General features: G+C 38.1%; 2 protein-coding genes across 6 annotated transcripts in view; one reads left to right on the forward strand and one right to left on the reverse strand.

The window, feature by feature from the left end:
• The window catches only part of FHIT (fragile histidine triad diadenosine triphosphatase), a 506,430-nt gene extending 483,758 nt beyond the window's left edge, over positions 1-22,672 (reverse strand). For 3 of the 5 annotated variants that reach the window (XM_052678998.1, XM_052678999.1, XM_052678996.1), the window contains exon 1: positions 22,556-22,672. In XM_052678998.1, coding sequence (XP_052534958.1) covers positions 22,556-22,576 — 21 coding nt within the window. In that variant the 5' untranslated portion in view covers positions 22,577-22,672. The remainder of the gene's footprint in view (positions 1-22,555) is intronic. The other 2 variants (XM_052678995.1, XM_052678997.1) reach the window with 2 other exon arrangements.
• Positions 22,673-22,681: 9 nt separating this feature from the next.
• PTPRG (protein tyrosine phosphatase receptor type G) overlaps positions 22,682-27,756 on the forward strand; it is a 429,273-nt gene continuing 424,198 nt past the window's right edge. The window contains exon 1 of the mRNA XM_052678992.1: positions 22,682-22,779. The gene's annotated coding sequence lies outside the window, so the exon portion shown is untranslated. The remainder of the gene's footprint in view (positions 22,780-27,756) is intronic.

The following is a 27,756-nucleotide window of genomic DNA, read 5'->3' on the forward strand; positions in this document are numbered from 1 at the left end:
TTAACATTGATTTGCATTAACCTTTTGTCAGCCTACCTAATTGAATTAGTTTAAAGGATGTCTAACATCTGCAGTGACATGTACTTTCCCTGTTGCTAATCCTAACGATCCTAAGAATTCTCTTGCCAGGGTGATGATGTATTTCAATGATTATTCTTGCAGAAATATTTACCCCTCGGTGGGTGGAAGCATAGTTAAATGAAATAAGTCTCTCCTTACATTTTTCTGATAGCCTGGCCTCAATGCCCAGCCTTTTGATTCCAGGTTTGAGCTTGCATATGCTCAAAAGACAGCTCAAAAGAAAAAGTTCTACACATTACCTTCATCTTTATCCTGAGGGTACCACACAGGGAGTGGTTTTAACATGTCAAGTTTCCCTATTAAATATTCAAAGCCCTTTGCTAGATCTTAGCATCAGAAGAGGTTCCTAGTGACTTGAATTCTTTCCAGTTAGTTTTATGAACCTTTCAATAAGCAAATTTTTAATAATACTGAATCACAGGGGTTGCAAAGGGCCTCAAGAGACCATCAAGTCCAATACTCCTGCTAAAGCAGGTACCCTACAATATGCACAGGCAGGCATCCAGATGGGTCTGGACTTGATCATATAGATTTCATAGTGGACAATTGTGAAGTACATAAAAAATAAACAATTACAATGTGATGTAACTAACATAAATACAAACAATTCCTTTACAAAATCCTCCATATGCTGATGCAAAGAGCCATCTGTTTTGTAGTGTAAGCAGAACATACTTAACCAGACCAATGAATGTTGCTGCTGATCTTCAAGTGCTTAAAAAAAAAAAAAAAAACAGGCTAAAATAATGAATTCAATGATTAAAGTTTAATTTCAGATCAACTATGACTAAGTGGAATCCCTTTAAGTGTAAACTGAACTTCTTTTTACCATTTCTGCTCAGAAGCTAAGGCTTCAAGAGTATGGCACAGAGAGAATTCTTTGCACATTATATTCTCTCTAGAAAGTCAGGCATAACTGCATTTCTCATGTTTAGCCCAATGAACAAGTTTTGTTGTTCCTGTTGTTTTTTGGTGTATTTTTTTTTTTTCCCCACAAGTCTAAGAAGTTAGCCCTCAGCAAATGCAACCCACGGCAAAAGGATTATGAGAAATACATCAGCATTTTGAACGGGCTTTAAAGCAATCTAATTATTAGCCACATGCTCCAATTTGTGAGAAACATAACAACCTAATAACCAGATTGTCACCAGACACATAATGAAAAATGTGTGCTAGCACTGAAATACTACATCTTTCTGTGCCATCTGCATTCTGTGAAGTTCTGCTGATCTCCCACTTGGTTGACAGAGTATCAACTGAAATGGTCTTGTCTTTTTTTTAAAGAACTCATAACATTTGGAAGGAAGGTGATTAGGTGATTTTAACTTAAGAATTACCTGTCTTATTTAAGGTTTGGCACTACAACAAACTGCTCCCTGAGAAAAGACTGGCACTTGGGTTTAAGCAGCATCTTTCAAAGCAGAATAATCCAGCATCTATTAGGTGAAGAATTTCAACTTTATAACTACATTATTTTAAATTACAATGTTTATGATGAGACAAAGTAAAACTCATTGATAAGACACAAAATATTAGTTACACATCTTTAAAACCTGAGGAACACATTATTCCTTAAATTGTGCTTGTAGATTCACCTGATTCAAGTTAGCAGTTTATAACACCATTAAACCACCTTCAGGAAAGCAAAAAATGTTTCCAATGATAACAGCTTACAAAGGTTAACTGTTTTATTTCACTCACAAAAAACAGTTCTGACTGATTACTACGAATGTTTCCATCTTACACAAGAAATACTGGTATAACAATGGAAGACTAATTCTGAAACAATGGCAATGTCTAGTATCCTCTGAATCCCCTAGATCAGAAAGAAGCATTACAGAATTTTAATTTTGGTAAAGTTCACATTTCAGGTAGTATAAAGCCGTTGTTTTTTTCTCCTATTATGATATAGGGAATTTTTATGTCATACCATGCACCCACCAGGAAAACACGCTACCACATTAAGTAATCCATACCTAAATCCAAACACAAATTTAGCAGCTACTGGGTAGAAAACCTGTACAGCTCATGGCATGTAGCCAGAAAGGTATAATCCTCATTTTCAAGGTGTTGAAAACAATCTTTGGAAATTTGAAGGACGATGTCCTGCTGGATTCTTCCAGCAAATTTACTGGTAAATATGAGCAATCAAAATTCTTCCAAGCACTTTTTCTGTACCAACATTCAGAGATGTGAATTAGCTCCTCCACAAAATGATAAAAACCACCAGCACTCATGGATGCTTTAAATAAATAAATAAATAAATAAATAAAATCACAATATGTATTTAAAATCCCTATAGTGTATGTGAAGTACAAAGAAATATCTGTACAGGCTTACAGGCACCTGTATTTCATTCTTGGTAAAAATTCTTTGCTGTGTTTTTGAAAAGGAACAACATATATAACCTAATAGTGTCCTCCTTGACAAAAGCCATTTTTCCCTACTATCTACAACTCAAGACAAGACTCAGAACTCACCAGTCATAATCTGCGAACAAGAAATTAAAAACTGTGACCACAATATCACCTCAGCTGTATGTGAAGTATCTAAGACAACACAAGCAAATGAAAAATGACTCCATTCAGCTATTCAACTTAGGCATACAAAAACGTGCAGTAGCCAACACAAGCACTAAAGCTTAGCCACTACTACTTCATTTCCACTTCCTTTTATAAGAATTCATCTTCCTCAACTCTGGAAAAACACCCACTGCAGAGTCACTGCTGCTAAGCTGGTGCTGAGCTAAAAAGCTACACAAAAACTTGAGAGAAATATCACGTTCCCTCCCCACCTTTATGAACAACCCTGTTTGCAGTGTGAAAACCTTCTTCTCTCTCAAGCGCTGTATCTTAAGATCATTTTCTTTCTGTCCCAGTTATTGAAAACTATGTATTGGTTATCAAAGCACAGCAAAACTCCTATTTACCCATTTCTAATGCTTCTGTAAACCAGACACCATAGAGAGCCCTTGTGCAGCATTATTTTGTTTCATCTGCTAAATGGTGCGCTACCACTTGAATACTGTATCTTGAAACCAAAAGCTTCAGAAAAACACCCATTTAACAGGTACTAAATAAACAAGTACCGAAAAAGTGAAAAAAATGTAAAAGCTTGCCTTTCTAATTCAGTACAGCAAAAGAAAGACTCCTTTATTGTCTCATTTCAGAGACAATATATCAAAGGCAGAAAATGTTGGCTTTATAGCCATTGAAAATATGAAAGACAATGCTTGATTTAAGCAAAAAATTCAAAACTCATATTTACTGAGACTTGAGGAATAAAAGGAATAAAAAGATTTTCCCCTCTTCCCAGGAAATAGATTAGTTAGGCATGACATTTTTCCACTTCAGTGTTGCACACATTTATAAGCTTCCCTTTTGTAGCATTTATGAATTCAAACGGTGCTAGGGTTAAGCTGGAGGAAAGCAATTTGGCATGCTTGCTTCTGCTTTTATCAAAGAAAGCAAAAGCAGTCCACGAGGTCTGGACTGACCTTAAAGCAGAAGTGTTTATCAGGGGATTGCTAAGGACTTACCAATTGTGTTTGGTAAAAGGAAGCCTATATTTGATGACACTTGCACACAATGTGTCAATAATATGGCTGTTACTCTGTAAGTATTTTCTACATAAATAGCTTCTACATGTAAATTAAAAGGACAAATTAATGTTGTGTTTTACAGGAAGTTTCCAAAGTCAGCTACTTCCAAATTCAGAAAACTTACACACCAAAATTCAACCAGTGTGCTTCCATGCAATCATATTTATAGAAGTGCATGTGTATACATACATATATGTGTGTATGTATACATACTTATGCATGCACATATACATACACAAATACTTTACCACAGACAATTTCCCTAGGAAAATCAGGTACATGAGGGAGGTCATCTGTGAAAAAAAAAGCATCTTAAAAGTACTGCAACCATGTAAAGGATGCAGACACTGAAAGGAATCTTTACTGAAATAAAAAGCAGATAAAGGGAACCAGGGACAGAGAAATGGAAGCCAAGACTGAACGCAGTAAGGATTAACACATGCATATTTAATTTACAGGTCACCTATCACATGCAATGCAACAGGTGAGTGCCTGTTAATAACTATAATCAAACAAACAGCTATAAACCTACACACCACTCCTGACACATACAAGAATACTTCTTTGCACTTCAAAAGTTTTCCTTTGAAAATACAACAAGAATCTGTTCCAATTTTTTTTTTTTGCACACTCAACGACCTATAAACAGCTTAACTGTGCATACAAACATTAAAAATCAATTTACCGTGTCATTAAATAAAAACAGGCACAGAAAACTATCAAACCCATACAACACATTCATTTCTTCTGTATCACACAAATCTGTTGTTTAACAAACGTTTCAGCAGTTGATCAGTTAGTTACAATTCATGACAACACACGTCTATACTAGTTTAAATTTCACTGCATAATGTGACTGCCTCTCATTTCTAAATCATCCTTTCGTGCTGCAGACTCCTTTAATTATCACAGTTCTTTTCTGGGATACTGGAATTGCTATCACTGAACTGTGATATCAAAGTTCAACTTTTCCTAAGCTGACATCTGAAAGATATCAAAATGAAAGGAAGAACTTATTGAAACCAGAGGTGAGATCATGGGATGAAAATGAGTCTTCGCCACAGTGCTTAATGCATTATACACTCTTTTCCTAAAAGGAAAAAAACCAAACAACCCATATATTTCCACTTTAAATACAAATCAAAGAATAACTAATTCTCCACAGAATGCTAAATTCTCTTCAGATACTAAAGTTACCAAGACACTTAGTATGTATTTCACTATCATCCTGAGTTACTTAAATTTCAGCGATTTATTCATAGAAATTATCGAGTACAGAGTGGGGCAAGGAGGGGGAATGAGATCTCTGCAATATTATATATCTTATCTCCAGCTTCCTGTAGAAATGCTACTATAGAGGCAAACCTCGTGTGAATTCAGAAGAACCACAGAAAATACCACTTTTAACATTTTTTCCCTACCCAGCACTATTGTACTAATGACCAGAAGCAAAACCAGTGCATTTATTTTTAAATACACCTAGCATGAATCTTTGCAAACAGAACTACACCAGAATACCTCAACTACTGTGAACAAAGCCAAAGTCAGCAATCATTCCCTTAAAGATTCGGCCACCCTCAGCACATCAACTTTCTTTACACTTTCCCTCTAACCACTGCTCAGCAGTTTTGTATGCTAGGAATGCCAGGTGGCTAAAGAAGTTGTCCTGTCAGCTTTATCTTTAATCCAAGAACTTTAGATCTGTGAATATAACAGCAAAGGACGTGTGGCAATGTTTGTCAACACAACACATGCCCCTACCTTTACAGTACCTTCTCCTTCCTGCACTCTGAGGCTACAAAGGCTTACAAAATAAATATTTGGAAGTAATTACTTATGTATCAATAAAAAGAGAAGTTACAGGGGAAGTATCCCGTACCTTTGTCGGTGAGACAACTAAGCAGAGCCAAAAAGATCAATTTGTACAAGCAAAACATAAGCTAGAAAAGGGTTACCAAACGGATTAAACTGAAGTGACTTTTGACCAAACCAGTGGGCCTTTAAATTACACAGATGATGTCACTTATTATTAAATAGGCTAGCAACAAGTTTCATCAACAAACTGCCCTGTGGGCAGTTATTACATTCCCAGCCTTCAAGATGAACAACAGCCATGCTGGTGCTTTGTTAATGTTCTGAACTGTGTGGCTGCCATCTATAAAGATCAGGTGAAAGTAATTCAGCTGAATGTCCTCATCTCATTTTTCAAACCCAGGACATGGTATCCCATCTCATTTTTATTAGTCTTATTTTCACATTTTCCACACATTTTCTGAGTACAAAGATTTTTTTTGTGTGTTTTTTTCACAGCTTTCCAAGCCACTCACAGAGCTCATCAGCTGGAATGGCATCAGCCTTTCTACTCTATGATAGTCATATTGATTGGTATCTCCCAAAGGCATACTGTAATCATTTCATCAGCAATAGGGTTCTGGACAGATACACACTTTGACTTTCCCCTTAGATATGACAAATGCAGTCCTCACTGTTTCAGATCTTGTGCAATTCACCATGTATCCACTACCACAGGATGACGCTTCTACACTTCTGCAGTTGTGAAGCCCATGTATTTATATTTTTCTAATTCACACATCATACCTTCCAGAGCCCTTTTATTAGTTTATGGTGATTCCTCCATGAAAGTATTAGTAGTGTATTCCTTTTGAGTAATTTTGCACAGCATCGCTTTGAATAAACTCAGTATTAATAACAGGCTTCTCCCCCAGTGCAGCACACTTCATTCTTAAACATCAGAGCGTATTTCTGTTATGTGTCACACAGACACTATTTTATTTGAGGCCTGTCACAATTATTCTTCATAGAAAAAAAAAAAAAAAAAACAAGTCTAGCTGTGGTTATTCCTTGCTAAAGCCAGAATGTGACCATCTGCCTTTTCACACCATGTTTCTACACTGATGCCTCAAATCATCAGCAGTTCTGGTAATTGTCTGTTTTCTAACCCTTGGTGTCCACCATCAATGAAGCTTTTTACTCTCATGACAAAGAAAGTATACCTTTTATCCATATAGGGACGTTTTAAGACATGCAGCACAGTCATGGGTAAGGTGCTGTGTGTATGGCAGCAATAGATAATCACATCATCAGCATGCTCTTTTAAATAAAAAAGTCATAGAACAATTTCACAGGTACTTCAGCTCAACGCTGTGCATCTCCAAATACTACACTCAGCAGCTTCAGCATTTCATACAGAGCCAGTTTGCTGAGACTACTGACTAAAAAAAAATAAACTAACTCCAAGAGTAAAACAGAAAATCCATACCAGCATGGCACGATTAGTTTTCCATATTAAAATTATACTTGCAGTCAGTTTTGCACTTAAATTAGTTTGAGTTATTCTTAAATATCAGGCAAACACATCTAATTAGATGCAAGTTGATGTAAATTTCAAAAGGCAATTCACAGCGGTATCTAAAAAAAAAAAGAAATGTAAAATAACCCAAGGATATGTCTTCTCTCTAAGAAGTCACAGCCTTGCAAGCATACCTTTGAATATGCACATTTTGTCATTACAGTTGCCAATATCAGCTGTACTGAGGAGCTGTATATTTTTGAATGCATGTAGAGGAATGACATCTTAATGTAGGAGAAAAGCAGGCCAAAGCAGAAAGTTTTGTTTAAAAAAAAAAAAATGTAACTACATGAATCATCTCATTATTGTAGGACCTGAAATTACTAAAAAAAAAAAAGTATTTTATGTCTACTATACCAAATCTTAATGTATTTTAAAATTCAACCCATATTTTCCCCAAGTACTTAATATCATCAATTATTTTAAAATATGCGAGCTACCAAACAGATTTTAAGGATACAAATTTATTATCAATATTCAAAGTTAAATATATTTATCTTCAGTGTTCCTGCAGGAAAAAAATTCAATCAAAAAGCAGCATTCAGTACTTTAAAGACCAAGAAAAAAGAAATCTGCTAATTCAGAATGCAAAATCACGACCAGAAGAGCCTTAAGTGGTTTCTATAGACAAATACAAGGATTGATGAAACACTCACTTTCCAAATTTTACTCAGATAAGAGTTAAGCGGTGTATTACTGTAAAATGAAATATTTAGTTCAATGGAATTCCCATCAAAGTTGAATAGCCAAATTCAAGTGAACACAAATTGAAGCATTATGTATTTTCCTATAGCATTCAATTTAATTACCCTAAATGGAGTGTTACTACTGATTACTGTCTCTCAAGCTGAATAAGACCATTTGACAGTTACTCTGGAAAAAAGCATTTTAAAAAACCTATCATAAATTTGAAAGACTAGAAAAGAAATATCCCATATCCAGTTTGATATGGGAAAAAGTTTCAGCAACATTTACTAACCATCATGCTTAGTGCTTCTTTTGCCAATACTCTCAAAATGAAGAATGCTAATTGGTCAGTGCAAGAGTACAGCAGTCAGGTTGCTCACATATAAACTTCAAAGAGCAACCTGCACAAAATCAATGCCATAACATCGCTCTCAGAGAACTTCAAAGAGCTTTGCGTTGAGATTACGCTAAGATTATTTGCCCTACAGCATACAAAATCCTCAGCTATGCTATTTTGGGAAAATATAACAACATCTCCACAGTTCACCCATTTCAAACGCTAAGGAAGTGCTCACCATGAAGATGCAGATGACTGTCACTGCCCTGCTGAACCATAAAATTGTATCTCTAATGTACAATGCTGAGGACAACTAAAAGAATTTCATTTTTCCTTTCAGATAAGGTAATCACAAGTCTTCCTTGGAAATTAACTTCCCATGTCATCCAAATCCTTCCATCTGTACCTGGGGATTCTTTCTGTTTTTTTAAAATCACACACCTTTTAATTATTAGATGCAGCTTACACTTGCATCTCCAGAAATACGGTTAACCCCTGTTTCTCCAGCATTTTATTTCACTCTGTTACCAGAGTGCGAGCATGCTGCCCAGTACACAGATAAGCAGGGAGCACAGGGAGTACTTTCTCCCCATTTCATTCAGCTAATAGAAATCTGAAGGCTGCTCAGTGTGACAGATGAGCTATGTGAGCTAAAGCAACTTGTTCCGCTTGTCAGCCTCCAAGAGCCTACAGCAGTGAGATACAATTGTGATGACACCACGATCGCAGAACTGGGTCAAACATACGGTCACTTTAAAACAGAATGTCAAATACTCTTTCTACTTGAGAAATTTGATTCAGTGACACTAAAAGCTGTTAGATACCATTAGCTTTATATCTAGGTTCAAAATGAAACCGTTACTTTGACAGTATTTCGAGAAGCCTCTCGTGAACCCTACATTGCCATTAAAGCTTGCAGGAATCACAAACTGCCAAATAACGTTCACTGCTGCCCATGGGGATGGAGCACTTTGGGACCAGGACACTGCGCTGTGTTACACCATGAGATCCGTGCCTTTGAAACAATACTTACATTGTGGCTTCATAGATTAAGTGGATTAAAATCCTTACAGAATTTTGAAGATCAAACAGACAAAATTTAGAAAAAAAAAAAAGGAATAGAAAGGTAAAAACAACAGGTATCCCAGCTCATGCCTATACCTATTATTTAGTCCAAGCCAGAAATGAATCACTTTGTTGTTTATTTTTTTCCACTCCAGTGGAATAGAAAACGTGCTACTCAAATACATGTATTTAAAGAGGACAAGTACTACTTAACAGCCCATTCAAATTATTTCCAGGCACCTTTGAAGTCAATTTGTACTGTGTTGCAACAATGCAATATTTTCTCCATGTAACACTACCATGTGCACATTTCAAACTCTAAACAACTGCAGCACAGAGTTCATGCCATAGATGCATGTTTATAAAAGCAAATGTTAAAGTGAAGATGATTCTTGACATTACCCTCACATCAATCTTTAGAATTTTTGTTGAGTCACATACAAGCTCTTCAACAGAATGACTTGAGTTGAGATATATACATACTGTAACTTGTCCAGAAATTCCAGAACATTTGAAAGGGAACAGCAGAAGTCTGGGGCACCAAAAGTAACTTCCTTCTTGGTATTTCACTAATTCGTATTGACACAAAAGGCAGCCCAAGTCAAGCTCAAATGATGGACTCTGCTTAAGCTCCAATTCCCAGACAGCTGAAGCCCACAGCTGAAGTTGTAGTTGTATTGACTACATTGCATTGAAATATTTGTATATAAAATATATGCAGCAACACCTGAAATATCTCTGTTTTGCTTACATTCCATAAATGCCCATCTAGTTCTGCACAAACTTATTTCAGGAAGAATACTTCCAAGGAAAACTTACCACGGAGCTCCTCAAAGATGCATATTTCTGTGTAGTTCTAAACTTACATAATTTTTAAAAATAATTGCTGTTTACTTGCTTTGATTTTTAAATATGTCTTTGATCTCATTCATTAATATTCATTAGTCTTCTGATGTTGGACTAACGAGAATCTTACACATTTATGAGAAGCTATTTAAACAATGCTATCAGACAGGTTTTTCCTGATTTATGCTTCTCATCAATACTGACAATACTCGATTCTTTGTATTCTCCAGTGTTTTCTTCAAGCTTCCTGAAACTATAGTTTACATATTTCAAAACAAAGCAGAGCTCAATAAATGCATAACTATTTCTGTCAATGGTAAGCACAGAATCCTAAATGGATAAAGCAGCAGAAACACATTATATATGTGGACAGAATGAATAATACTCATACTCAGAGTATAATTTACTTCCATGTTTTACATATATTATTTATGCTTATGATGGAACATCTCTGAAGCTACGAAGAACAACACAACCTCAACTCTTCAGTTTAAAGAATTTGCTTTGGGCCCAAAATCACACTACTATCACCAGAACACAACACCAGCCACTCACAGGAGCATCACAGGCGCACTAAGAATAACACACACAAACTGACAGCTACTTGCCCTCTTTGCAATAAAGAAAATAAAGTTGTTTTCCTGTTTTGTTTCACCTGATAGCATTATATACAAACCAGAAGTTGAAAGCAGGAGTGTCCTGAGCGATATACCTGTTGTACATGCACTGCAAGTTACAAACACCCAATCCAAATGCTGATCTACACTAGAAGTAACTTTGGCAAAGCAGTCCTGTGCTACTTTCACTACGTATGCAAAGATAACGAAGATATGCAATACCATTCAAAGAAACAATGCTTCTTCAGAAGTAAGCATTCATGAAGTCAGCTCCAGTAATTCTCATCTCTCTGAGAAACTGAAATGACCTTTTCCTGAAATATCATTTTGGCTGAAGGACAGAAATGACCTCGCATAAGCGTCAGTGCTAACCAAGCAGTGCCACCCACTTGTTCACATGTGCTGCACTGGCACATGGATTTATCCTCTATTAGGAGCAGTCAATTACCGTGTGTCTGTTGCTGTTCTTACCTTCAGGGTTCATTGCTATTTCCAAATTAAATCTTTAAGAACAAATGCAACATTTTAAAATTTCTTATTATTATTCACAAAAATTCTGAGATAAAGCCACACCATTTGTAGCCACGTATTACTGCATTCTATCTAGAAATCACACAAAAGTATCCATTAGAAGTTTCTGAGTGACAGTACCATGAACACACACCAGCAGTGAAGTGCACAATTATACCTTGTCTGCTACAGAATTCAGAACATTTGAGTACGCACACGTACACCAGATTTTCACACATGGAGAAGCAGTTGCTCTTGTCTCAGTTGGAAATAATAACAAAAAAAATCAAGAGAGCTGAGCATCCCCAATTACAGGACTTCTGGTGTGTCTCACAGCACACTCAGAACCCAAGAGAACTGGAACCTACAAAAAAGAACAAATATTCAGTGTTGTTATACATCAGAAAATTGGACAATTTCTCACTAGTATCAGAGTTGGATTATGTATAAAGCTACAGATGTTAATATGAATTGAGTTCTACATTACAGTAGAACTTGGGAAAAGATAAGGAAATAAGTATTCAGTTTTTTTTAGACTCTAAGAATTATGCAAGGTATTTACATAAACCACACGCTGTGGATAATCACCCATTTCTAATTCTGATTAAGTGCAACATCAGGTCTTATACACCATCCTCATAAAGGCTAAGTATGATTAGTCTCCTTCCAAAGAAAAATATTTTCTCACTCTACTCTTTCCTGCTTCCCGTTACCTTTGTTTCTCTGCACTGCCATAACACTCAGCTGGACTAGGACTCAAGTTTACCAAAATTGGGCACACAAGACAAAGTTTGACACCTTACAGATGTAAGACTCTTCCTCCTCTAAATGTCTAGAAATATACACTAACAGAGCCCACTTCCTTACTGATTGCTATTGGTTCTTGACTGAAAACTGCACTTAGTTATGCTCCACTGAGTCATGTATGAAACCTTCTGTGGTTATATTGTTCAACATGACCATTAATAAGCCTTACAAATTCCAAGGGATTGCACCATCACTCTATTTTATTTTTTTATTTGTGGCAAAAGTTAAATTATGTGTATTCTGTAAGTGTATTACACCAGAGAGGAAAAGTTACTCTGTCACATGAAGTCAAGAAACCGAAACAAAACTAGCTAAAATAGTGCAAGCATTATCTAATTTTAAACAAAACATAATTACATTAATGCACTGTGATTTTATTTTAAAATGGATCTTGGTAATAAGTGAGCTTCACTACAAAAATAAAACTGATGGCAATAAAAAAAAGAAACAAAGGAAAACAATTTTTGTTAGTTCAAATGAAGCTAACAAGGGTTAGCAGCAGTAAAAAACTACCTTCTTTAAATTCCAAAAAGAATCTCTTCTCCTGACCTTTCTAAAGCTCAAGATGCATACGTACACAGAATAAACAAAGTAATTTGAAAGCAAATTCACTGAATGCACCTGACCTTTGAAACAGCACAGATAATTTTAATCAGATTTGCACAACGGTAGTCTCAGTTTTTTTGGTAACAACGCAGATAAGAAAAATAACTAGTTAAGGAAAAAAGACAACATATAACCACAATCATGATATCTTTAACTTTTTTCTGGAGATAGACAACAATCTTAAGAATCTCAGAATCAGGAAAAATTCCTCTGCATTTCCCTGAGTCTCCAGCCAGAAGCGCTCCATTCAACTCTAGAGACAAAAGCCCTTTCTGACAGTTAAACAACTTTCTGTCAGATAAATCGAAGGACAGAAAACTGACAATAATTCACAGGTTAAAGAAAAAAAATGTAAGTTACACAACTATATAAAAATATTGGTTTTGATCAGAGTAGCCAATAGTTCCCCCAGACCACTTAGTATACAGGAGGCTGTTCAAACATCTCTGGCTCATTAGCTTTGGTTTTCAGAGCTTAGGAGCAAAATCAAAATCCACAGTGACAATAATAACCTAGTGAGTAGTGCTGACAAGTTAGAAAAACCTCTACTTACAAAGAACACATTCTCAGAATCAAACACAAATTAGCTTTAGGTGAAGCTAGCTGACAATACTTTCGTTTGTGGACAGATAAACGTAACAAGAGTTGCAAACAACTGACTTACCAGCATTTGAAAAATTAAACAAAGAAGCATCGTACTTCTTGCAAACCTTAAACTTACCTCAAGTTAGTTATGTGACTTCAAAATGAAGCATTCATATGGAAAGCTACAAATCTGTTCAGATTCAGAACACATAAGCTCCATCAGCAGTCATTCTGCAGTGATGGTAACAAGGTTCCATTCAAGCTGGCAACCACAGCAATGAAGTCTAACACAACCAACAAAGCTGGTTTTGGACAACTGAGGTCTGACTTTACTTTTGACAAAAGAACAAAAGTGAGTAAAATAGAGAACCTCCTTAACTTAGTAGTTACCCAAAACTAAACTGCATTTGCATAAGGATAGAGGTTTTTGTTCGTTTCAAATCATACATTTCAACAGCACTAGTTCTGATTCTGTACTACTTGTCTTTAAAGCTTAAGTTCTTTGCATTTACAAGGAATTATTCAGTTTAACAAAGCACTTACATCTTAGAAGAATCATTAAAAAAAGTACCAGAAAGCCCTTCTAACTGCATGAATTTGTAACTGGATAGAGCAGATGCTTCCCTCCAGAAGCAGCACTACCGCAGGGCTATCTATCTACCAGCAGCAACCTCAATCAGGTGTGTTGGGTCACTTCATCCACGCTCAGATCTTTGAAAGTGAACAGTCTAACATCTGACACAGCCTCTGAGAGGGTAAGCAGCAGAACAGAGTTTATAAACATTTGAAACAGTTACTGAGAGCTAAGAGACATTAAGCTCGGATCATGCATAAAGCAGTCCTCCAGAAATGGATTCTGCCATTTCTCTCTGTTGCTGATTCATTATTTGATTTTGCTGAATGCCAACCAAATCTATTCTACGGCTACAATCATACTCCTCTTCTGCCAACTGTTTTGGTGTTCTTTTATCTCCTTTGTTCACAGTGGATTTTATCGTACAGCTTGTCTTTCGCCACAGCTATCTGATATTCTCATCTGTTCCTAATAAGGAGTTTAATTTATTTAGCTTATCACAAAGGTTGAGAAGGGAGCTGATCACTGTGTACAGACACTTACCCAGTCTGACAGTGTAAAGCATTCTGACCTTGCAGAGGCATACAGGACACAGCACCTCGAAAAGCACATTAAAGAAAATGAAACTTGAGTAAGGGCCGATTTCCAGAGAGCTTCATTTAAATTAGAATAAGCTGAAAAAATTCTATACAGCCATTGAAATAACTTATGGCTGTTGTTGCATTGCAACTGATTAACATGCAATGACATCTCATTTCTCATTAAAGTTTTGTTCTCACTTTTGTTCTGTTTGGATTTGAAGGAAGCCCTGTACCACAAACTTGCAGGTATCGCTAATTATTACAGTTTCCACCTAGGAAAGCTCCAATTTATAAAATGCTCATCAGAGTTTGAGGAAAAAAAGGTTACTTCAATCATTCACATCATTAAAGGAAAGAAGTTTCTGTAAAAAGATGCAAAGAGATGAAACGCTCTCTTTCCAGGCCTGTTTTTCTGTTGGTCTTGATTTTTACATCTATGGTGAAAGTGACTGAAGCCCCAACCTCTGCTGATTTGTAACATCCTTAGAAAAATAAGAAAAACCAATTAGGCATTGATTTTATGAGGAAGCATAAAAACCATTGGGTGGTGGTCAATGGCTCTATGTCCAGGTGGAGGCCGGTAACAAGTGGTGTCCCCCAAGGGTCTGTCTTGGGACCGGTGCTCTTTAACATCTTTATTAATGACATCAATGAGGGAATTGAGTGCACCCTCAGCAAGTTTGCTGACGACACCAAGCTGAGTGGTGCAGTTGATACGGTGGAAGGAAGGGATGCCATTCAGAGGGACCTCGACAGGCTGGAAAGCTGGGCTCGGGTGAACCTAATGAGGCTCAACAGGGCAAAGTGCAAGGTTTTGCATTTGGGCTGGAAGAACCCCAGGCACCCGTACAGGCTGGGAGGAGTGGTCCTTGAGAGCAGCTCGGGAGAGAAGGACCTCGGGGTCTTGATGGACGAGAGACTTAACATGAGCCAGCAGTGCGCTCTGGCAGCTCGAAAGGCAACTGGGATCCTGGGCTCCATCAGGAGAGGGGTGGTCAGCAGGGACAGGGAGGTGATCGTCCCTCTCTACTCGGCTCTTGTGAGGCCCCACCTGGAGTTCTGTGTCCAGGTGTGGAGCCCTCAGTACAAGAAAGACATAGAGATCTTGGAAAGGGTCCAGAGGAGGGTGACTAAGATGATCGGGGGCTGGAGCACCTCCCCTATGAGGACAGGCTGAGGGAGTTGGGCTTGTTCAGCCTGGAGAAGAGAAGGCTGCGGGGTGACCTCATTGCAGCCTATCAATACCTGAAGGGAACCTACACCCAGGAGGGGAGTAAACTCTTCAAAAGGGCTGACAACAGCAGGACTAGGGGAAATGGATCCAAGTTGAAGGAGGGAAGATTGGATGTTAGAGGGAAGTTCTTTACAAGGAGAGTGGTTAGGCCCTGGAACGGGCTGCCCAGGGAGGTTGTGGATGCCCCGTCCTTGGACGTGTTCAAGGCCAGGTTGGACGGGGTCCTGGGCAACCTGATCTGAATGCGTACGTTTGGTGGCCCTGCTAGGCAGGGGGGTTGGAACTACGTGATCCTTGAGGTCCCTTCCAACCCGGGTGATTCTGTGATTCTGTGAAGCAACATTAACAGTAACACCTACCTTAATGAAAAAAATTACGAGAAATACACTTGACTGTATACACACTGTATAGATTCATTCCAATTCCGTGTCACAATAAATTCTCCTAAAATTTCTAGAAGTTTCAAATAAGAGGCTTCTTTTAGGAAGACTGAAAATTTACAGTTGTGTGTATTTTAAAAGATTTTTAGACAGGGCAATTCAAAAAGCGTACTGAAGAAAAACTGTTTATTCACTTACAGTTTAGGCCACAGATCTGTCCATAATCCACCTAACTAGTTAAACTTACAACACAGAAATTGTATAGCCTATCAGTAACGACTGCTAATAAAATATTTTTATTCTGAGCTCCAGTACTTGCAAAAAATCTGTCTCTGGTCATTTGTTAGGCAGAACCAAACTTAGCTGTTGGTATGTTGTCTATCCCTGTGTGTAGATCATTTTCTGAGGTCAACATGCACTCTTCTTGTATATGGACAAACACTTTTACAAAATATTGGAACATTAATGGTTTCTCTTCTCCAACATTTTAAAAATGCATTACTTTGAACCTTTCAGAATTAAAAACATTAATGGGTTCAGAACAGCAAAGAACAGGGAAGTTTTATACTGTTCCACAGAGTAAAAAGTATAGAGCACACACTTCCATATATCGTAAAGCAACAAAACTGCTGATCCTTTACATGACCACAACCCAGTTTGATGCTAGTGTTGAATAAAGCCAGTTTTGATGCAGTACGCATATGGTGAGAAGTCTGCAAAAAGTGCCTACAGAGAAATGGCAGCATTTCAGCTTCTCTACAACAGACCACAAGTATTTCAACTGTTGTTGAGGGCTATGAAGCTGCCACCTCTCAGTATAGAAACTGAGCAAGAGATTGAATTTGTATGCAGTCCACTTGGGATCACAGTCATACTTATTTAAATGAACGTGCTGATCTAAGAGAAGCACACACACAGGTACAGTTAAGCTAGAAGGCCTCATCACTTCTGCTGGAACAATGCCTGAGCAAAGCAGCACTTTCTGTGCTCTACTGCAGCGTACACCCAGTTCAGAGGATAAGAGGAACTCCCAGCTCTCCCAAGTTCCCTCGCACAATTTTCTGAGCTGTACGGAGATTCACCTAACTCAAGCAACTTCCACTTGTTTCTCCAGTCCTTGTAAACACCCATGCAGGCACGAAAGAGCTTTAATGCTTTTATTTTTTTCTAATACTATCTTCACATCTGTATTTCAGTGCACTGGCAAAGAATGTTTAAATGCATTCCAAGCGTACCGCAACAGTGAGCACTGCACTAAAAAAAATACAAGAAAACACCTCTAAACTCATAGAAATAAACCTCTTTGCACATTGGCAAATTTTAAAACACCTGCCTATGTCTTTAGGCATGTAAGTACTCTAAAAATATTTGTTTTCCTAAGAAAACTCCTCCCCTTTATTTGCCTGTTCCTTTAAAAACAGCCATACTAAAATGCCCTACTTAGTCTGTGTTGAAGTGCAGCAACCTGACTTCAGAAAACGCAGGAAGATTTTTTGCACTCTGCCTCATGAACATCCAACCACAGTTAAATGTTTCCTATTTAAATCCAACACTTTTATGTAACAGATGAAAAGACCAACTCTCATTTTGTTACAGTCACAGATAGTAACTGTAGACTGCTCCAGAAGTAATGCCTCCTATTTTGTTATGCAGGCCCAGGACATTGCAGACAGATTTTGGTGGGGCAGCAGTAGGGGTTGCACCCTTCCACCCATAAGCGTGCAGGCTCTTGTTCATCACTGCAGAATGCATAAAGGCAATGGTAGTGACTATACTGAAAAACAGTCATTTGCAGCTGAGGATTTGCTCTATCAAACAGTGTTATTGTGCTTTTTGTATTTGTTGCCGTTTCCAGGAAAATAAATAGGAGGCGTTACTTTCAGAATGACCTACATACAATGAACAAAGGATTACAGTCCAACTGCCAAGAACACCTCCTTCCCAAAGTCAGTACACAGCAAATACAATACATCTATAATTATTTATCATTTGAAAAAACTCAATACTTACTATATAATACAGTCAACATCCATTATAATTAATGGTTTTAGAATATTTATTAGTTTATTGTATAATAGTTCTTACCTAATAAACAAATGGCTACTCTCATACAAACGTGTAATGGTAACTGAACCAAAAATAGTAGTCAATCTACATACAGCAACAGTCCAAAAAAGCAATAATTTCATGAAGTAATTTATCCTGTAGCTGTAGTGATATTAAGTACCTCTTCAGTGAAAGCTAGCATAGACTGTGGTCTAAGGTCATGAAGTTTTCTACTGAATGCTGGGGAGGCTATTAACACTTGATTTAAGATGTGCACGTTTGTATTTTGACTTCCCCATAAATACACACACCTAATATCTCAAATATGAATGCATATTTTTTCCTCAGCAAAGCACCTCCCTAAACAAAGCTGATGGAAGAGATATTTAAACCTTATATTTGGACAAGCTCCTTTATGTCATCTCCTCCTATTTTCTTCCAAAACTGGATGTTTTCACGTAAAATTTGACCTGAAAACTCCTCCATAATGAATAAAATTCTGCTATTCTGAAATAGTATGCATCACAACTGTATCATTCTTAAATATTTAATAACAATACATACACTAAAAAGAGACTGGAAGCCTGAAATCATTAGATGTCCTCGCACAATAAAAAGGAGGCATGTATTTCCCTGCAAATGTAATTTCAAAATCCTTTCACATAAGAATCTAAAGACTTGTCAGCTTGGTTACTCTGCTGCTGTATATTAAATAAGCGTGTAATGAAGGTACCGGTTTTGATTCATTGAGATGCCAAAGATCATGGGTAAAGCATATGAAATTAATGAATGTTTTTGAAGGTGGAATATCAAGAAGGCAGTACAAATCAGGTACAGCATCAAAAAGAACAAAATAATGACAAAAAGAAACCACAGAAAATCCAGCACCATTTCATTTTAGTGACCATTAAGAACAACAATAAAGCACAAATGTCATTTAAAACTGATTGCCCCATCCAAAAAAACTATCAAATACTTCACACACCATCAGTCCAGGGCATCACAACACTGTTCTTATTAACAGAACACCGATTTCCAGTCTTAATATAAACTGAATGAAAATTTGAGCCTTGTATGTTACCTAGAGCTTTCTAACATGCATTCATTGTCTGTTTTTCAGATAAGACTTGCACATTAATCCAGCACACCAGTTAAGATGGTACCTAATTTTCAGTACTTGCATAATGCCATTAAAGTGAACAGGACAAATAAGTCAGTATGCAATGATTTTCTAATACCTTCCAAGGCCAATATCAGATCCTTAGAAACTTAAAGCCTTCACAAATCTGTGCAAATGCTAAGGATAAAAAAAAAAAAATGAAAAAAAATCTTCAGAAGAATTAATTTAAATGCTTTTGACTATTGCTACCCTAAGTCACAGTCTTATTTTGATCCAATAACAGGCAGCACTACTGTGCAAATACAGAAAATCTATACTTTGGAGTACTGATAGATGAAAGGAGCTCCTCAACTAGATGCATTACACTGCAAGTTTGGTGAGCTGTAACAGGAGCATTAGGTATCACTGGGAGAAAAACATATTCTGATTAACATCAAAAACTTCTAATTGCAAGACGTAAATAAACATTTTCTCTATTTTGGACCACAAGATTACAAACAGCTCCTTTACCTACTCAAAAACAGTCTTTACTGCCATCCTGAACCACCTGCAGGAACCTACCTACCCTTTCTGAAGATAACCTCAGCCCTCCTGGTCCAATACTGACGTATTGGTCCAACACAATTCACTGAAGTATTACATTTTACTGAATATGCCCTTAGGATCCATTTATGGTACAGGATTTCCCTTATAAGTGCTTGAATTACGAAGAGGAGACTTCTTTTAAGCAGCAAGTGTCCGATCTGTTCCTCGTAGGCACACAGTCAAAATACACAGCTGTAAATCTACTCCTGATTCGCCCCACCCCAACCTCCTTAATTAAGGACTGCTGCAGAAGCTCTTTCAGCTGCTGTGTCATTAATATACTGGCCTCTGAGACAGCAAGAAAACTGCTTATACTCACCAGTAAAACCACATCAACTGGAGAGCCATAAACAGGACCAGTTCCAACTTGCAGAGACAACCAACAAAAGCATGGGAATCAAGTTCAACTAAAGCAAGTTGCAATTTTACTAGTAAAACTTAAAACTGATGAAGGTTGTGAAGCAGTTCCTTATATCCTCATTTTATACTTACTTTGGATGACCAAATATAATTCATTAAAAGCTTCTCTAAGGTGTGCATCTTCTCCTACTGCTAATGGGAATAGCAAAGCAACAAAAACATGCAACCTTCTAAGAGTAGTTGAAATGTAAGTGCAACGAATCCATGCTAAGATAAACAAGATGTTTAAGCTATAATTAAAACAAAAAAGATGATGATAATACAGATGATACTGGGAATACAAATTAAAATCAGGTAAAAGAATGAACCATAATGCACAAAATAAAAACATTGCTTATAGACTGGCACCAAATTCATTGGGAATAAGAAGCTCCTATTTAAGAATAATTGTAATATTACAACTTGAGCTGTAGAAGTCAACACAAGTTTTGTCACCAACTTAGTAATCAATACTTGGGCCACTTAGCAGTAAACATTCCTGATTTGTTTGAAGCTGTTAATACGCACACATTCTATACACAGATCAGCTGACAAGGCTCAAAAGTGGCAATATTTTCAACTTTCTGAGAAAGGCAGTTACATCTACGTGTGTAATTTTATGTATTTGTAATGGAAATAAATAAATCTGTTGTCACAGCAGAGAAGAAAGAATGACATTCACAAAATTCAGTAATTCTATTTACTGCAAGTGCACAAAAGGATTCGTGTGACAGATGACAAAATGAATATGACAGGATTATACACTGTAACTGTGAAACTGCAAATCCTATAAAGTACACACACAGTTATAATATGCAAGACAAGGGGATAATCCTATTCCCAACCTGAAATTATATGAGTTGACCCAAGCCATTATTTCCACTATCATTCCTGTATCTGCCAATTTTCCCAAAACGTAAAAGCATTAACTTGGTCACTAATAAAGTCAACAGAAGCTGCAAGCATAAAACTCCAAGGTTATCAACCTAAATTTTTGACTACTACAACAGCTTTACTTTAACACTCTTCTCACTGCAACTCAGCTAGAGATACACACCTAATGGTGCTAACAGAATGACAAAAAGTTGAATGCCTGAAAAATGGACTAAAAAAAGCTTTTGTGTAAGACTAAACTAAAAAAGCTTTTGTGTAAGAAATAAAAACAGAACAGGTAGGCTCTACAGTTTTCGGGCCTTGCTGTCTCTTCTGGGATTCCCCAAGATTATAATAACAATATAGCATTAATACAAACCGCATGTTTTGAAGAGCTTTAGTAAGAACTTACTAAAGAAGTGCCATACAGCAGATATTAAATGAAATTAACAGTGGTTCTGCCCAAACATTACCAACCCATCTTCAAAAGCAGGGGGAAAAAAACACACACAAACCAAAGGAACACAGCTGAAGGTCTCCTAGTAAGTGCCAGAATTGACAACTGAACCAAATTCAGCTTTATGAGCACACCACACCTAGCACTCAAAGGCAGCAAAGCAATGTGCGTGCATTTTCCAGCACACAGAATGCAACTTCTAAAAGCAGAAATGGTTCCCCACCGTCAATCAAAGATTTAAGAACACTCAGAAAAATTAAAAATGCATTTGAGGGGAAATACAAACTCAGGTTATGAAATCAAGGCAGCTCCTATGTGCTGGAGATAACAGACATCCTGCCCTGAGGAAAAAGGTTAAGTGTTTCATGCACTTTTTCTACTAGGCATTTCTGTGACTCAATTTCAAATTAAGCATCCGAGATCTCAGGACATATTCCAGAATGTTTTATTTGAATCACTGACATTCAGCATTCGGAAATGAGTTACTGGGAAACCTGCCTTCAGATAACACACTGTGTGCAGCTCTTCGAATTGTACTTCACATTCTCCTCTTTTTAACATCATCATCATTTAAGGTTATCTACAAACATTCCCAAAAGGGTCATTTAAAGCAATTCTTTTTCTCCTTTCTTCAGAGCAAGCGCAGCTTGCAGCTGACCACCCTGACCTGAACACCTCTCACAGTATTTCTTTTTTTTTTTTTTTTCCCCTAAAAAAGGCAACTAAACTACGTTGCCCTCCCATCTCCCGTTAAGATTCCAGTCGTTTCTTCAGGGATTCATCACGAACTTGCAGAGCGAGCCGTGCCTCAGCCACGTGCCATCCTCCGGAGCACGAGGGGCTGCACGCACCTCACCCACCCCAGCCGCCCCACGCGAGGGGCCGTGCCCAGGCACCTGAGATTTCCCAGCCAGGAAACCAGTGCGAAACACATCCAAAAAATTTAAGAGCTCCCAGCTCGGAGGAAAAAGGGGAAGAACAAGGGAGCGGAAAGGCAGCCTGCAGCCCAGCGCGGGGCGGGTAACGCCGCAGGTGCAGCGCTCAGCCCTGAGAGGAACAGCGCACAGAACAGCACGGCGCTTCCCACCCAACTCTCATCAGCAGCCGCCCCCTTCCTTCTCTTCCTCCTCCTCCTCCTCCCGCTGGAAAACCCAGCGGCACCCGGAAGGAAATTAACACAAAATGGAGACTTACACTCCGTCTCCTAGCACGCATGCGTCACTCCGGCGGAAAGAGGTGTGCCGACGGCGGCTCACAGCAGCTGAGGGGCGGGTCGGTGCTCGGCGGCCGCCGCGTGTGGTGTTTGGGCGGTGCGCGGTCCGTCAGCGTGAGCAGCTGGTAGCCTCGTGCCCACCGCCTCGTGCCCGCCTGGGACTCAGCTGCTCGCGGAGCTGATTGTGTGTAAAGATTCCCTCAAGGTGCGTGGGTGCCGCTCTTGACTTCTCGGAGCCCCGCCGTTGCGGGTATAGAAACGAGCGTCACAGCGCGCGCCTGCTGGTGTTGCCGATTCCCTGCTTTTGGTGCACGCTGGAGATAGCTTAGGTTGTGTTGAAATGCTGTCGGTTCTCCTTTCTGCTGGCGGTCTTTGCAGTGATAGTGAGGCTCCGTGCAGGCAGCGCTGATTTCCCAGCTGAATTTCAGTACTCTTCAGTTGTGCATCGGAGCCACAAAAGACAGCCAGCAGCAGCAGCCCACTGCGGGGCAGAGCCTCCAGCTCTGCGATCAGCTCTGCTGTAAAGGAGTTGTCCCACCAACCTTTTCCTAAAGGGAAGAAACCTGGTCAATAGCTGTCTTTGTTTCTCTTGATCTGAGTGTTTGTAGTGAAGATAAGGCCTTAAAGCATAAAGCAAAGCTTCTTTGGTCTGTAGAATTGGTCTTCAGCCCAGGGTCTGAGAAAGTTCTCTTTCTTAGACAGATAATTTAATGTATATGAATTGTAGATGAATGAAGCTGCTGAACATTACTGTCAAATGGCAGCGCTTTGGACAATCAGATACGCTGGCCTCAAGCCCAAAACCTTGAACTTTATTTTATATTCCAAAGGAAATGAGTAGAACCAATGGAAGATAAATATTTGCTGGAGACAGTACAGTATTAATGGCCAGTATTCCAAGTATCATAGCTTAGTGTTTTACTTACACTGAAGACAATGTTGTCACCTACCCATACGTGTGATGCCAAGTGTCCTTATTATTAATACCAGGAGACCCAAGATTCCCCTTTGATGCTACTGTCATGAATGGTGCCTCAATATCTGTACTTCCATACAGCAAGGAATCCCCTGCCTAATCCCCAAAGTCACTGCATGCAGAAATGACAGTATTAATTCCCCCTGCTGTTAGACATTTTGCTAGCCCTTCATGATGGTGCACAGTGACAGCTCCCTTGTGTCAACTGCCAGCAAAGCTACCCCAGATATGTCCCTTTTTCAGTGCGTACACCTGTCTTGTAGGATTACACAACTGATAATCCACTGCTTGCAGCTTTTCTTGGCGTATATCTACTTGGTTCTGAGAAACATACTAAGTATTTATTTTGTTTACAAAAGCTGTGTTTACCATTCCCATATCTGGTACAAGTATTTTGCTGGTACTGGATTGCTTTTGTACAATTGTTAATGATTATCTTCTGCACTTAGAGGCTGGATGACATACAGCTCTTTCCCACAAGTTATGAGGTTATCACAAATTCTAATTTCTATGTAGTAAATTTCGACTCTCTGAAGATTACTGTGTACTTTCTAGAAGTCCTAACAAGAGTTCCTAGTGTTGTTAATGACATTACAGTTGTGCATTGATTTTATTACCTTGCACTGATTTGATAGTTTTCTTCGTGTCTTATTGATCTCACTCAACTAAGTTAATATATACAGCAGGCAAATAGCAGAGATTCTATTTCTCCAAATTGACTCAATTTGTCATAAAGGAAAACAAATAAAGTGAAGTCAGTCACTTCAACAGCTTAATCAGAATCACCTCACTGCTTTTAAGTTATTTGACTTTTCTGGTCATCCCACCTTGCAAGGATCTTACATTTCCCTTTGTGATATGCTCTACTGCCATTAATTGTTAAGGAGACTGTATCACTGGTAAAAGCAAATACTGTCGTTCTTAATGTCTACATAGGCAGTTTCACTGCCACTGTCAAGTGGAATACCATTCAAATCAAGAGGTAGTGTGTGAGATGATGTGTTCATCAGCCCTGATGAAAAAGTGCTCATTTATATTTTTATGCATGTTGCCTCTCATTTTCTACACAGTATTTTAAAGCACTGATCAAATATATTCTCTCTTTTGAGAACTTGCAAGCAAGCAAAGATAAAGATTTAAGACTGTTTTGTTGTCCCAGGCAATGCTGTGAACACAAACACTGTACTGAAGCATATGCTGAATAGAAATTAGCCTTCAGTAAAGCAGCACGTCAGAAAATCAGATTAAGTTTGTCAGGAAGTTTTAAAACTAACAAAAGAAGGAAGAGCCCTGAATATTTTTCTACAGTGTTGAAAACAAACTGCAAATCCTAATCTCTTCAAAGAGCTCTAGTCATAATTCTCAATTTCTACCATTGCAATCTGTCTGTAACCAGAGATTATATGTTACATAAATATGTGCAACTGCTAAAATATGTAAAAAGCAGATGAAGAGGTGGGTTTCTGCTGGAGCAGAAGCTTTTGCTTACCAAAAAAATAGCTTTAATATTCTGCTATTAACAGAAAAAAAACAAATGCAATACATAAGCAAAAGTGAAGTGTGTTTCTACATAATCTGCCTCTTAACATTCAACTGAACATGAAATCTCTTGACTAAAAAATGAGTAGAGATCGCAGGAAAACTTTCAGCTCACTACTGCTTATTTGTTCTATGGGACAGAATGCTTTCTTCATTTAGACTGAGCTCCTTTATACTTATGCAGAAACAAAACTTTTTTTCTCTCCCTCTAATCCATAGCAGAAGGAGCCCTTAATATCTTCCCAATCTTGCAGCTTCAGTAAGTCAAGCCCTTAGAACAGCTGTTCTACCTGCACAGTGATACATGAGAGCCTGTCTGGCTCTGTGCTGTGCAGAAACTGTAGTTTATTTTTCACTGAATTCTGTTGCTTCCACTTTGAAACTACTTTTATCTTAAACTACAAGTCCTAAAGCGATGATGTTACAAACCACTTATTTTCAAACAAGCTGTCCTTTGTCTTAATCCTTAACATTTGTTGTGTATGCAAGAAATGGGAACATTGTAATTCTGAAGGAGTAACGATGTTGTAGTAATTAAAATTAGTGAATCAATATCTTGAAGTGTCATCATTCTTCATTTTTGTTTTTAACCAGTCAGGCTTCAGGCAGCAAGTACCACACAGCCCTTCGTTCCCTCCCCCTCAGTAGGATGGGAGAGAGAACTGGAAAAAAGCTAAACCTTGTGGGCTGAGGTAAAGACAATTTAATAGGATAGAAAAGGAAGAGAATACTAATAATAGTAATAATAGAAGAACGTACAAAACAAGTGGTGCACAATGCAGTTGCTCAACAACTGCTGACCAATTCCCTGCCATACCCTGAGCAGCAGAAGCCCCCCGGTTCCTTCTTCATTACTGATGCAGATTTGTTCTTACTAGGTATTTTCTTGAAACTGTTGGTCAACATCTACTTCTTTAAGACCAATTGGCCGTTTTATCTAACTCACTATTAGTCATTTCTCTTTTAGTCAAAAATGGGAGCCATATTCATGGTTTTGGCAGAGTAAGAATGATACAACATCTAACCAAAACAGCCCCTTCTGTGAAGCCAGTCATTAATTCCTCCCTGGTAGCTTGTCATCACCAGATGTCTGCTCAGTTTACATCCTGGGCATTTCCCGTGGCTGGACCCACAAAGCTTCTACAAATGATGCTGTCTTTTCAATAAGAGCACCCCACCCTTTTATGAACTTTCCTCTTCACTACCTCAGCTGTTGCAGCTGCTGACCGCAGAACTGCAACCTCTCTTTAAGTTACACCTTGTACCTCTGTCTTGATTGAAGGAATCTACAAACAGCATAAGCAAATAGTGTCACTTCTACTTTAGGGATAGGGTTTCATCACTTAAGATTTCAGCAAGTGGGTTTTGTACAAAATGTAATGAGAAGTATTCTACATCCGATACAGAAAAAAAAGCCCAAAACATTTCCAGGCTTATATCAACAAGTAGAGTACAAAATGTTTTTGTTTTTCATAAGAAATGCTGGCAGTGAAGTCTAACCTTGCCAACAACAAAGCATATCTGAAGGAGGACTCACACTTATATCTAAGCATGAGGAGAAGCGTGGGCACATTTCCCTCCAGAAATCTGCACTCGCTGAACATGATCATCAGCGGTAGATGCAATTAGCTATGTCCAATTTACATTTTGAGCACAAGGGACAAGCTTTCACAGCATGCTTAATGCTGTGAACACAACAAACTGGTTTTTGTGAGCACAATGCAGTTTCTCAGTTCAATGGGAAACTTTACAAAATATACGGGCAAGGTATAATTACAGCATGCCACGTATAACATTTCAAGAGGATAATTGAAACAACACTCCTATCTTGAAAAATAAACTGGTTTATTGATGTGGGATCATAGGCATGTGTTTTACTATACAAACAATAACTAAAATATAAATGCCAATTTTCAAATCAGCACAGCTGGATAATGTATATAAATGTTAGGAACAACAACCAAAAAGTAAAACCAACGCTGAACAACAACAGCAACAACAAAAAACACAAAATAAGCCCTAAATGGCAATCATTTGGATAACTGATAAGGAAAAATGACAGATTTGGAGAACTGTTAATATTTTTCAATCTCACAAAGGCTCTTTCTTTTATCTGTTCTTGTTTTCATTCTGTGTGGCCATTGAGGCTAGCAGGAAACCAGCCTGTTAGTCAGAGAACTTTGCAGCACAGCAGGGAGTCTGGTTTGTCATCACATGCAGTAGCAGCTGCCTTCATCAAGAATGAAGTTAATCAGTACAGAGTAAATAAAGGATCTGATTCTTTAGATGGCTAACAATGAACTTTCAATGAGCAAAGAGCAGTCCTAGCTTACTGACACTTGGAAACTTCTCTTTCAAATCTGCTGATTTTGTGGTTTGAAACTAAAGAACAATGACATTCCCTAGTGCATGATTGCTTTTGCTTTACCCAAGTATTTCCAGTAAGTGAAGATACTCAGTTTACATAAATGCTGTGTAACTGTTGCATACTGTTGCGTACAGCAGCTGCATAAGCGTTGTAAGGTCTGCGTCCAGACTTGGGTTCTCATCATCTTTCTTCATCTTCTTTCATTCTGTTCTTAATTATTTCAAGCAGATATCTTAGCCAGGTCAGATCTGAGAAATCCAGGACATAAAAATAATAAGAAGTGCAAGACACTAAAAGAT

Source organism: Tympanuchus pallidicinctus, unplaced genomic scaffold, assembly GCF_026119805.1.
Source record: "Tympanuchus pallidicinctus isolate F22 unplaced genomic scaffold, pur_lepc_1.0 scaffold17, whole genome shotgun sequence".
Lineage (NCBI taxonomy): Eukaryota > Metazoa > Chordata > Aves > Galliformes > Phasianidae > Tympanuchus > Tympanuchus pallidicinctus.